Source organism: Urtica dioica, chromosome 10 (genome assembly GCF_054948205.1).
Source record: "Urtica dioica subsp. dioica isolate 48M chromosome 10, U.dioica_male_clone48M_v1_H2, whole genome shotgun sequence".
NCBI classification, from domain to species: domain Eukaryota; kingdom Viridiplantae; phylum Streptophyta; class Magnoliopsida; order Rosales; family Urticaceae; genus Urtica; species Urtica dioica.
Genome location: NC_142765.1, coordinates 21,874,649 through 21,888,472, shown reverse-complemented (window position 1 = coordinate 21,888,472; position 13,824 = coordinate 21,874,649). Strand labels below are relative to the sequence as shown.

At 37.6% G+C, this 13,824-nt stretch overlaps 1 protein-coding gene across 1 annotated transcript; it reads left to right on the top strand.

Annotated features, from left to right (window-relative positions):
- Positions 1 to 358: 358 nt before the first annotated feature.
- LOC149384023 (uncharacterized) lies at positions 359 to 3,451 on the top strand. Its single transcript, XM_089627971.1, has 3 exons — positions 359 to 434; positions 1,290 to 1,588; positions 2,780 to 3,451. The coding sequence occupies exons 1-3, from the start codon at positions 359 to 361 to the stop codon at positions 3,308 to 3,310; spliced, it is 906 nt and encodes a 301-aa protein (XP_089484097.1). The 3' UTR covers positions 3,311 to 3,451.
- The last annotated feature ends 10,373 nt before the right edge of the window (positions 3,452 to 13,824 follow it).

Genomic DNA, 13,824 nt, shown 5'->3' with positions numbered 1-13,824 from the left:
AAATTCAAATTTCAAATTTGATAACTTCCATTTTCGGTTTCAATATTAAATTCGAATTTTTTAAAAAAAATTGCCTAATTAAAATAGCGTAAGGGCAAAAATGTAAAACTAATTCAATTAATAACCTGTCACGTAAGCAAGATGACTATTTACGGGAAATTAACGAAATGTTGGCTAAAATTAAATTGCTACACGTTCCGTGGCTTAAGCAGCCAATTATTTGAAATATTATTTTAAGGTATGAAAAAATGTTCGGTTTCTCAATACAATACTGCTGTACTTTTTATATGTTAATAAAAGCTGTTTTTAGCTTTAAAATCGCAATTATTTATACCCAACACAGCCCAAATTAAAAGGAATGTGCTTTGTTGCCCAAAGTAAACGTGGCTTACCGGTAGCGGGACGGGACGGAATCCCCGCTACCGGTAATGAAGGTAACGGGACGGGAGGTCCCGTTAAGCGTAACGGACGGGAGTCCCGTCCCGTTACTGTAGCTAACGGGATCCGCGGATCCCGTTAGCGACCGTTGCTTTTTATTTTTTTTTTATTTTTTTTTTTAATCTCGGTGATCCAACGGCCGAAAAAAAAGAGCCGTTTGAATATGAACGTTGGTTTTATGCCGTTGGAGCCGAAAATGAGGTTTTTTTATTTATTTATTTTTTCCCACTTATTTCTAAAATCTATAAATACCCCCCCATTTCATTCATTTTCTTCACACCTTTCACTCAAACTCTCTCAAACTCTCTCAAACTCTCTCAAATTCTCTCAATCTCTCTCTCTAATTCTCTCAAACTCTCTCAATTTTACTCTCTAAAGCTTTCATTTTCTCATGGCATCATCATCCCACAACCGAGGAGGTCGAAGGGGAAGAGCTTCCCGAGGAGAACGAATGCACCGTTTTGAAGAAAATTGGTTGCATTTGTCTCAAAACGCCCCCGACCCAAACACCCAATACTCTTTCGATCCAAATTATGTTGCTCCTACTTTCCACAATACGGAATTCACCGAAATTCCAAACACACAAATGCCATATTATCCTCAAATGGATCCCGAGCAAGCATATCAAGCACAAATACCGCCATCCGAAGCCGCTTTTCAAGAGTTTCAAGTGTTCGAGGAACATTATCATCAATCCCAAAATCCAAATGAAGAAGAAGACGACGACGAAACCCAAGATCCAAATGAACAACATGATGACGAGGAGGAGGAGGATGAAGAAGAAGACGTCCCACCGCCACCACCTCAGCCTCGAACTCAAGTTCCACGACCTCGACAACGTGAGCAACAAGAGGAGACCCGACAAAGACGACGTGCCCGAGAAGAACAACAACAACAACAACCACCTCAACAACAACAACCACCGCAACAACAACAACAACCTGAACAAGCACAAGCATCACGACGTCGAGCGAGGTCTGTTGTCTGGACGTTCTTTGAAGAGGTGGTTGCCAACGGTGAAAAAGCCGGAAAATGTCACGTTTGTGGCAAAATCTTTAGCGCTCATAACACTAGAGTTGGGACGTCGCTATTGTGGAGTCATCACAGACACTGCCAGGGGGGGACACAATCTGGAGCCTCTACAACCCAAGTAAGTAACATCGATCCTTTAAGATTTAGACGTGATTTAGTTGAATATTTTGTATCAACCGATCAATCTTTTAGTCATATCGAATCTCAAGGCTTTGTTAGATTCATTAGTTCTTTTATTCCAAACGTACAACTAATGTCTAGGAAAGCCTTGAGATCCGATATCCTAAAATGGTTTTTAGGAGAAAAGGAACAAATGAAAGACTCAATATCCTCTGGTAGATATAGCGTAGCCTTAACATCGGATATATGGACCGGTCAATCTAAGATGGACTTTATGAGCGTTGTAGTCCATAACATAGACGATGATTGGAACCTGAACAAACGTATCATAGCGTTTAGGAGGATAGAAGGTTCGCACACTGGTGAGAACATCTTAGATATCATAGTTAGTGTTTTAGCTGAGTGGGGTTTGAACAATAGGATTATATCTGTGACCTTAGATAATGCCACTAGCAACAACGCCATGATTAGGGAGTTGACCCAAAAACTTAACGCAGACGAAACCCTTATACATCAACGTTGTGCTACCCACATCATCAACCTCATAGTTCAAGCCGGAGCCGCTAGTTACGACCCTTCGATAAACAAGATTAGGAATTACATAAGTTGGATAAATAGTTCAACCTCTAGAGTAGATGAGCTTAAGAGACGGCTTAGACTAAACGGCCTTCAAGAACGCACATTTCACCTAGATAACAAAATTAGGTGGAATTCAACCTTTCTTATGCTGACCAACTTCTTATCCGAGCGTTACGTCGATGTTATTGTTTCTTACATTAACAGCGTACATGGCGAAAACGCTATATCTGATTTGGATATTAGGATGGCTGAATCATTTGTTTCTTTTCTCGACATTTTTTATAAAGAAACTTGTTATCTTTCTGCTGTTTACACTCCCACTTCTTTTCTCGGTCTTCATACTATGACCGCAATAGCTGTGCATCTTGATAAAAATAAAAACGAAACTATTTTTCAAGATTCTATTCAAGCAATGACAGCAAAGTTTTTAAAATATTGGGGGGCTGGAAAGGTTCCATTACTATACGGTTTTGGAGCCATTCTAGACGTCCGATGTAAAATTGGAGGTTTAAAATTTTTTTTGAAATACATAAGAAACCATTTTGTGGACCAAGATTACGTTGCACTTGATCGTCCGAGGATCGTGCAAGCTTTTTTTGATCTTTTCAAGGTTTACGAGGCGAAACTTCTACCGCAATACCGAGCGCAACCTTCTCAATCACAGACGCAATATCCGAGAAGACACCAATACACGAATGTCTTCGTCAACGCGCCCGCGTACAACCCGTCTCCTCAACAACAAGAAGCTGGGACAAGTCAGACGAGGTCAAGCGCAACCGACGCACGGTCCCATCCGGAGATCCAAGAGTACGATAGGAACGATTGGGTCAGGTCGGACGACGAAGCCATCGACCTCTTGGTTTGGTGGAGGCAGAATGCGAGGAGGTTTCCGATCTTGTCATCTATGGCACAAGACATCCTCACCATCCCAGTTTCAACTGTGTCCTCTGAGGCGGCTTTTAGCAGCGCGGGCCGGATCATCGACGATAGAAGATGCAGCCTGAAACCGGAGATGGTCGAAGCATTGACGTGCGGAAAAGATTGGATTCAACATCGAAATCGAGCACAAGAAACATTCATGTGCTTCGATATTCTAGACGATTTTGAAGTTGATTTTGCAAACGTAAACATAAATGGTTAAAGTATCGTGTATAACAAAGGGATATCCCGGCCCTTGTCCGGGATACATTTTCAAACATTTAACGAGGAAAGGGGTGCTCTTTTTCCTCGCCGTCGCACCTTTTTAGGGGTCGGTGAGGTTTTTTAGGAGGCCCATTTTTAATTTCACATTCTTCTTTATTGTTTTTTTTACCCATTTTTAATTATTTAACAACATTCATATTTTTCATTTCTACCCACTTATTCCAAATCTTTTCACTTTAATCCTTTCATTTTATTTATTAAATTCTTTTTTTAAATTTTTTTTTTTTTTTAATGCCTAACGGGATCCGCGGATCCCGTTAGACATTTACCGCCTCCGTCCCGTTATATAACGGGACGGGACTCCCGTTCGGCGAATTAACGGGAGTCCGGGCGGGGGCGGGACGGGAGGCGCGGGAACTCCCGGTAAGCCAGGTTTAGCCCAAAGCAACACAACCCAATTAAGGTGCCTTGCTATTGTGGTCACTTTTCATGGGGACTTTTTTTTTTAATATAAACTAATAAAATAAAACGGGCATGCCTTGGGAGGGGCCTTGGCCGCTACCACACTCCGTCCATTTGGCCTGGGCTTGACTATAAGTACCGCTATTTTTTTGGCGAAATATTCTTTTGCTAAATTTATTATAAAAGTGTGAGAAATTGATCGATTATGAAATCGGCAATTAGGTTATTATAAAAAAAAATGAAATCGGCTGTTGAATGAGCAGATATTTACTTTTTTTTTTAAATGAAAATTGTATTGTTGATGAAGAATAAATACAAAATTCACAATGGAGATAAACTCCTATAAAATGCTGAAAATGTTTAGTAAACGAGCACGAAGTAATCTGCAAAGACAATTAAAACTCTTGAGAGAGGTAAACAGTAACAATTATCAACTCCCAAAAATAAGTATATAAACATACATTTATCAATTAACGAATTATACAAAGATAACGTGAGAATACAACTTTGAAATCTAGGATCACCCTAAGATTTTGATCAATCACTTGTATGACCATTATCAGTTATTTTGATTATGTTTTGTAATTATTCCTTAAACGATACATTTAATCAGTCTATCTAAGATTGTGTACATAGTATGCACTGAATGATCTCACTTAATGAACCTACATCCATGTTTCACATGTGATTTTCAATGTCTCTATTTAGGTATAACCAGTTAGCAGGGCTATAGAATTTATGAATATTAAAAATCTTAAATCTTATAAAACAATGTTTCCTTACTTTATTAACTTCATAATATATATGAGATAAATCTTGGCTATTGTTCTATTTTAGAGACTATTTAGTAAGAGTAAGACCACCCTTTATTATTATTATTATTATTATTATTATTATTATTTGTAAACTCCATTTTTGCTACAGCGTACGCATTGAGCTACTGATATACGTTTTCTTTAGATCTTCGATAAATAAAAATAAAAATAAAAAAAATCACAAATTGCTACGTCCAGAGACGATACGGTCATTTTTCTATTGCTCGTCACATTTTAAGCGTCACCATTCACCAGCCAATGTTTACAATCAACAAGTGAATGTCACCCACCAAAATAATTCGCACCTTTGACCTCATCACAATAAATACTAAATATACCAAATTAGTAATATAATAAGAACTGACGACCAACCAAATCATATTTATCTAACGAATAACTAAACGGTAAAAAAAAAAATTAGAAACACAAATTTACAGCCACCCGTTAGCCCCTACTTAAACTCTTTCCACTCAGTACAATCTTTACGTCTATATATACTACGTGAATCAGGTCACCACATCTAATCTCATCCAATCTCATCTATTCTTATTACAAAAAAATAAAATAAAAATTAGAGCAGTGATCAAAATGAAGTTGTGGGTGGTGTGTTTGATTTTGATCGGAATGGCGTTTGCAAGCCCTCACAACGTGGAGTGCCTTAATTTAAAGAAGGATTGGTTGCGGATCGATCGCCCGAACCGAAAGCTCCGCCGATCCCCTTTGCCTGCATGGTCACAACTTCCCAAACCGAACCCGGATTGGGCCGGTTGCCACAAACCCGAACCCGGCTGCACCAAACCCTAATTATGATATCACGTACATTTCATGTATCTAGTTTATATGTTATATGCCATGCCATATTTCTTTTTAGTTAATTAGTCCCATATATATATCGATCATAATTATTCAATAAAGAGTTTTGAGTCTTTCTCAAACTACCCAATGTATATTTATGCTTGTTCGTCGTGATCATTCCGATGGAAATCAATAAAGTATTTAGTTTTAACTTACAGAGACACTTCTGCTATTTTTTTTTTTTCCTATAAGAACATTTTATGCGCATCACGCGTACCGGCGATGGTTTTCAATCATCAAGTGAAAAGTAAGTTTTAAAAGCTATTTCCAGCTTTTGACTCCTCCCAATGATAGGATAATATTTATGCGTGACTAGCTAATGTTACAATATGTATTAAATCTCATTATGAAAATAAAAATTTAGAGCAATAATGAACTTCTGGGTAGTGTGTTTGGTTTTGATCGGGACGGCGTTGGTGAGCCATCGAGACGTTGAGTTTGTGTGCGCACTAACTCTCAAGCTGAAATTATGGAACCACCACTCTCTGCTTCATAATAAGGAAAAATATTAATCAAGGAAGGGAAAAGAATAATTATAAGGAACGCATGTCCATCTAGGGCCAACTATTGTAGCTGTAAAGAATAATTTCTTACCACTTATATATTTGAGATATTAAATAATCGCGACATTTTTCATGGTTGTTCAGTTTATAGCCGCTAAAATGGAAATCGCCGCGACATATTCTAGAAATGTGGGATCGATTATCTTAAACAGTTTTTTTTTTTTTTTTTTTTTTTTTGTATTTTTTCCTTTCTTTTGCTGCCGGAGAAATTTTTTAGAGAGAGAATTTTTTTTCTTTTATTTTGGGTGTGGCTGCGCGCGTCAGTGTAGCAAGCTAGGAGAGCAGGAAATTTCTTTGGTTTTTTTTTATATATTGCCGCGTGAATCTCCTCAGCCCCTCAACCAAATGTGTCCTTTTATATGCTTGTGCAAATGTGTGTTTTTATTTCGAAATGAATGATTTCATGTTTTGGTTTCAGGCCCATAGGCCCATTTGTATAATTTTTTTGGGCTTAGGAAAATCTGACCCAACATGCAAAACCAAGTTATTTGTAGGAAAATGGTTCTTGATCACCAACTTAGTAAAAATATATGTAAAAGTGGTAATAATATTTGAAGCTTGACCTCCTTACAATAATTTCTAAATATGCATAAATCTAAATTATATACAAGAAAAGGGTGGTCAACCACATAATATACATGAATTATATCACAATCTCATCTCATTACCAAAGGTACATACATTAAATAAAAAAATAAAAATCAGAGCAACAATTAAAATGAAGGCGTGGGTAGTGTGTTTTGTTTTGATCGGGACATGTTGGCCTGCATGACTGCATCGTCACAACTTTCCTAAACCGAACCCGGCTGAGACAAACCCTAATTATTATATTAGATGTCTAGTTTAAGTTATATCAATATTCCATATTTTCCTTTTAGTTAAACTACCCCCATCATAATTCAAGAAGAGTCTGAGTCTTCCTCAAACAATTCAATGCGTATTTATGTTTGTCAGTCATAATCATCACCATGGAAACCAATAAAAGCATTTCATTTTTATGTTTGACAAGTAAGATATATAATAAACGTGTCCTAGTAACAACATGCTGTTTTTCTTGTTCTCGCTAACCAGCATTTTCATTACCACAAAGTGAAAACTCATTTCCAAAACTAATTCCAGCTTCACCATCTCCCAATCTTTTCTAAATATATACATAACCTACATTATTAATAGTAGAGTCATTCTTACTTACCATAAAAAAAAATAAAAAAACAAAACAAAAAAAAACTAATAAATTAGAAACACAAATTCAAATCCACCGTGAACCCTAGATATACGTGTGACTCATATATTATCTCATTGGAAATTTAATTTAGAGCAACAAAAAAATGAGGGCATGGGTGGTGTGTTTGGTTTTTATGGGGATCATGGTGGCGAGCGTGGAGTGTGCTAATTTGAAGACCAATTGGGTCGGAAACCACCCGAACTGGAAGAATGCGTATGCATCATTACCACCTCTTAGACTTAACCCTAATTTCAAAAAAGCTCGCGGTTGCACCGGAAAAGACACGTGTCGATCCTAAACACGAAGGTCATACATATATATATATATATATATATATATATATATATATATGTATGTATATAATGATTGTATGTGATGTTTATATCCTGATCTATCTTTTTTTTGTGACTCTGCATGAAATAAATTTGATATAAGTATGTGTCTCACTCAACGTACCAATGCATTCTATATGTGTTTGGCAATATTACTATCCCATGGAAATCAATAAAAGTATTTTGTTTTATGTATATATTTGAATGCCTGAAATCTCGTGAGCATATATGTAGCAAGAATCCAAAGAGAAAGGAACATCCTCAAAGTAATTACAAATTAACCACCCTAAAAATGCCTTTCATGTTTGCATCGTCGATCGCTAATAATACAATCGTAGTTCATGAATCGTATACCAAGGAACGATAGAGTTATTTGTGAGAAACGTAGAGCTTTTCTCATTTTCTCATTAACCAAATACTGAAGTGAAGCAGAGTATTTATACTTTCAGTGCTTTCACGTAAAAGACTAAAAAGTCATCGAGGATGTTATTACAAACAATGTAAAAGAGGAAAAACGACATAAGATAATATAGAAAACGACTATAGAATAATGAGGACTCTAATACGCCCCTGCAAGATGGAACTCATGGCGGCCTAAAGATGTCCTTGAGAGCCATCTTGGAAATGAGAGACCGAAGAGCAGACCCAACAAGCGGTTTGGTGAGGATGTCAGCAAGCTGCAAACTGAAATGAATGGACAGAAGCTACAACACATGTCGCTGAAGGCAGTCGCGCACGAAATGACAGTCGATCTCTATGTGCTTAGTAAGTTCGTGAAACGACAGGTTCGAGGCGATGTGCATAGCAGTCTTATTGTCACAGTACAAGACAGCCGGAGAAGAACATGGGACAACAAAGTCACGTAACAATTGTTGAAGCCAAATGATCTCAGATGCAGCCAACGCAAGTGCACGATACTCAGCCTCGGCGGAAGATCGCGAAACAGTCTCTTGCTTCTTAGATTTCCACGCAATAAGGGAGTCACCCACAAAAACACAAAATTCAGTGACGGACCGACGAGTGTCAAGTGCCCCAATCAGCATCTGAGAAGGCGTAGATATGAGAAGAAGGTGAGGCCGAATAGAACAGGCCAAGACCAGGAGTGCCCTTAATGTAACGAATCAGGTGGTGCGCTGCTTGAAGATGAGGGACACGAGGAGCAGAAAGGAATTGGCTGAAAGTGTGGACGCAAAAGGTGATGTCTGGGCGAGAGATCGTCAAATACAGTAGGCGACCAATCTAACGACGATAGGACGTAGCATCAGAAAGCAACTCACCACTAGAGGCAGCAAGAGAAGATATTGGATTCATTGGAGACTTCGCAGGCTTGCAGTCCAAGAAATCATAATCTTCTAACAAATTTAGAGCACACTGTCGTTGAGAGATCACCAAACCAGAGGAGGATCGTGCAACCTCAAGCCCAAGGAAGAACCTCAAATCACCAAGATCATTCAATTTGAAGCGAGTGCCAAGAAAGGCCTTTACAGCAGCAATGAGGTCTGAATTGGGACCGGCAATGATGATGTCATCGACATATACAAGCACAACAACAAACTGAGTACCATGTCCCTTGGTGAAGAGTGAATAATCATCCTTAGATTGCACAAACCCAAACAGCACTATAGCATGGGTAAACTTCAAATTCCACTGTCGCGAAGCCTGCTTCAAGCCATAAATTGTCTTGTGAAGGCGGAAAACAGGTTTGGAACCAGGTGGCAAAGAGGTATTCGGAAGAGAATAACCCTGAGAAAGATCCATGTAAACCTCCTCGAACAAGTCTCCATTGACCGGTTTCAACATATCCAATAAATCTTTGCATTCCTCCGGAGATACTAATCCATATACCTAGTTTATCGAAGGCATATGATCCATGAGCAATAATTGTCCTCTAGTCTGAGTGTAACTCTCGTTGAGTCCCATCAGAAATGACATGACATATTCTTCGTGATAAAACTCATTTAGAGCCTTAGATCCTCCACATGAGCAATTGCACGACCACGTAGGCTTGTAGTTGTACAACTCTTCATGAATCGATTTCAAATTAGTGAAATACGTACCAACCTATTTCTGATCTTGCTTCAGGTTCGCGAATTCACATCGGAGCTGAAATATATGTGGCTTGTTCCCTTGCTGAAATCTCTCTTCCAGATCTCGCCAGATCTCATGAGCTGAGTCCGAGAACAGAACACTTGTGGAGATCTCCTTGCTGACGGAGTTAAGTAGCCACACGCATTGTAGGCAGAAATGTTTGATCTCGAAGGTCTCTCTATAGATCCATCAATAAATCCAATTTTGCTCTTTGTTGACAAAGCAATCTGAATTTATCGGCTCCATGAAATGTAGTTCTCACCAGTCAAAAGCTGCGTCACGAGAATCGTTCCAGGATTATCCGAATGATGAAGGAAATAAGGATTGGAGAGATCTTCGTTCGCCGGCTTCTCAGTTACAGAAGTTGCTGAAGACAATTGATCCTTCATTCCTGATCTTCACGTAGATCGCTGTAGAGTCAATAGAGCTAGGAAAATTCACGAACACAATCAATCAAGCGATGTAGCGAAAATCAAATGCTCTGATACCATAATACAATCGTAGTTCATGAATCGTATACTAAGAAACGAGAGAGTATTTGTGAGAAACGTAGAGCTTTTCTCATTTTCTCATTAACCAAATACTGAAGTGAAGCATAGTATTTATACTTTCAGTGTTCACACGTAAAAGACTAAAAAGCCATCGAGGCCGTTATTACAAACAATGTAAAAGAGGAAAAACGACATAAGATAATATAGAAAACGACTTTAGAATAATTAGGACTCTAATAGCTAGCAAGTCTCTATGCAAATCCTTCTTTTTTTAGTATAAAAGGAGACTCCCTCTCAAATGGTCAATTACATGGAAAAAGCCCCGTTTCGGATCTTCAAGCGTGCACAATACTCAAAGTCCGATTTTTCCAACTTTCACTTTAGTTTCTTTACCACATCAATGTCTAATTTTTAGTCGGAATTGGCTATTGAAAAGTCGGGTATTTTTAGTAATCATTGTTGTTCCGGTCAGCATGTTTTCTTAAGCATAATTTTTAAATTAAAAGTGAGCTTAAGGTCCACAATAAATAAGGAATGTGACGTGGGCTCGGTCTAAACCTTTTACGGGCCGAGCTTGCGGGAACGTGGGCAAATTGAGCCCAGTACACAAAGATTTAAAATTCAATTATTTTTATATGAAATTTAATTTAAATTTTATGGGCCAATGCTATTGGGCCTAACCTCTTTGGACAAATTGTATGTGCCTAATACCTTATAATGGGTTTTCTTATTTTTGAAAATAAACCATAGATTTTTTTTTAATCAAAATAACTTCAAAGGGATTTTAATAGGTAGCTTAGAATCATTTTTAATAGGTATGTAATCAAGATTAGTACATCTAAACATGACTCACCTAGACCCACGATCAATGATAGGAAAATAAAAATACTAAAAGTATGTTGAGTCAATATTTTTTTGGTCTCCAATATTGATACCAACACCGTGAAGCATTAAAGATTGCCTCGTGTCAGTAACTATGCTTCGTGCATGCTTATGTATGGCATTCCATAAAGAATGTTTTTTCTGATTCCAATAACAAGGTTGAGTCTCTAACGATAGGCAAAAGATGATGTATTCCATTCCTGACTAATCCTACGTTAACACGTTCGGGTTAAGTCCTCATTTGGGCGAAATGTTGAGTCGACTCATGCACATACAATTTAATTGTTGCATGTGGCCATGATTCCTAAAAAATGGTAATTAGTGAGCATAGTTATGAATAGTACATGAACGAAAATTACTCATTAATATGAAATGGTTTTTAGTTTTGGCTAAATGCAATCTGCTATGTCTCCGCAGGGAAACAAGGGGTGACTATTGGTCAAATTACCAATGAACATAAAAGCTGAGTTCTTTCAACATTAGTATTCTACCACGTGCATGTGCGCATTATGTTTTTATTCCCTAAATATTTTTTTTATAGTTGTTTCTTTTCAACTTTTTAATTTATTACATATTTATGTTTTCAATAAATCATGCCATACCCTATTATGGCTCTGTAGTTGAAAGACGTTCTCATTTGTGAAAAACTTTCCTAAGTGGAAGTCGAACATGAATATTGTGCTAGTGAGTGAAAGCATCCGTTTTGTTCTCACTGGAGATAGACCTCCCTTTCTTACTCATAATGCATCAGATTTTGAGAGAGAATTATGACAAGTGGATTATGGCTAATAGCAAGGTCGTAGTCTACATGCTTGCAAGCATATCTAATGTGTTGTGGGATGAAAAAAGACCTCATTTTCTTGACTCTCGCGTGTGTCTTGCATGGCTAATACCATAAAATTTAGGGCATTTTTAGCCCTCATTCTCCTATAAATACCCTTCCTCATAGAAGGGAAGAGATAACTTTTTCTAAACTCAAATTACTCGATTCTAGAGTTCTGAAACGCTGTCGAGGACCCTCCACTGATAGTTTCCTCTGATCGAGCACAAATCTCCTAAACTATGAAGAGTATCGGTGTCCTCACCTCACGCATAGCAATAAGACTAATTCTGAGCGTCGGAGCGCCCCGCCTCTGTCTTTTTAGCTATTTTCTTCTTCTTCTTCTTCTTACTCTCAAGTATCTGATAAGTGAGATTCATTCACACTTATCTCCGCCTTTTAGATAAGAATCAAAGCTTGTTCTAAGAGTTTTTTTTTATGTTATTTTGTGTAATTTTAGTGAACTTTCATGTTTTTGGGTTAAAGAGAGCTTTTGGAGAGTCCTGAAATAAAATGAGACATTTGTGAGCTAACAGGGGTGTTTTGGACTTCACGAAATCGAGAAGTGAATTTTGGAGTTGGCGTGCCGCGCCTATCACAATGCGCGTCGTGCCTAAGATGCAAACACTAAGCAAGAACTTAGACACCCAACGCGTCATCCAAGGCGCGCCACCCTTTGCAAGTTCAAACATGGTGTGGCGAGCTATTCAAGTAGCACATCGCGCCACCGTGTTTTTCAGCTTTTTTCATCCTCGCTTTTTGAGCTAATCTTGACCCTTAAATCCCATGCAAGGGCCCAAAATGCTCCGAAATCATACTTTGGAGGGTCATATATTCCTGGCTAGGTCACCATATGAAAAAACTTCATTTTATAGCTTTGGAGTGAAGAAGAAGAAGGAGTGAAGTGACACACTCTCCATCATCATCATTATCTCGAATAGTTTATTCTTTTCATTTCTCTATATTTTATTCTTGCTTTGTTGAACTCATTTACATTACTTTATTGTTGTTTTGAACTTTGTTGAGTTTATGTTTGTTACAAGTATTGGGTCACTTGGTCCGGCCTTGGGTCGAACCGCCCGAAGTCTTCAATCATTGTTCAATTTTCAGCAACAACATACCTATTATGTATGATACCCAATTTCTTAATAATATACACCTAATTCTTTTCATTTTAGCCTAAGGCAACATAATAGTTTGAGTCAGTCCTGCATATCATCTACCCGCTTCTCATCCCCTTATTTCATTCATTAGAAAATAAGAATTTGGATGAAGTAGTCTTGTTTTTTTTTAGTGTTAAGATGTCATTTGTCGAATCAATATTTTTTTCTAGCTAAAATTATGTGTATATCTAAAAGTATTATTTTTTTGGGGTGGGGAAATCAATAATGTTAAAGAAAAAACTGAGTTCATGTCTATAATATTCGTAATGCGTTATATCTAGAGCCTTTCAGATCAGATCATATAAGTGAATCCAGCGATGACCATCTTTTAGACATCCCAATCAAATCTGATGAGACTCGGGTAATAAATTATAGATATATAGTATTTGGTCACAATACCAAGTGGGGTAAAATCAGACTTTAATCTGCACTACATTTTTTTTCTTTTTAAAAGCACTTTCCGATCTGCGCCAAAATGAGGTTCGTTTACGTGGCCGTTTCCGGGATTCTCTCTGCAGGTTTTATCTTTCGGAAGCATTTTTATTGCAACACCTTTTTTAAATGCGGTTCATCATTTCTTATATCCATTTCTAAGTGCAGGAGAATATTGAAGATATATGTATATATATATGTGTGTCCAACGTACACTGTTGGCTCATAATATCACTGGATAAATTTTAGTCTCATTTATCTTGAAATTAATTAACTATGTAGTGCAGTGTTACGTTGCCACATAAATATACATATACACATATATATACCATATACATATAAAAAAAATAGAGTTTTGCAAAAAAGAATCTTCGATCCAAAACT

Bases quoted from the DNA above. Each gene is read 5' to 3' on its own strand.
- LOC149384023 (XM_089627971.1), top strand. From the start codon at position 359: ATGTGCTTTGTTGCCCAAAGTAAACGTGGCTTACCGGTAGCGGGACGG. The intron at 435-1,289 runs GTAACGGGACGG...GTGAGCAACAAG, and splicing joins CCCCGCTACCGGTAATGAAG to AGGAGACCCGACAAAGACGA. The intron at 1,589-2,779 runs GTAAGTAACATC...GATCTTTTCAAG, and splicing joins CTGGAGCCTCTACAACCCAA to GTTTACGAGGCGAAACTTCT.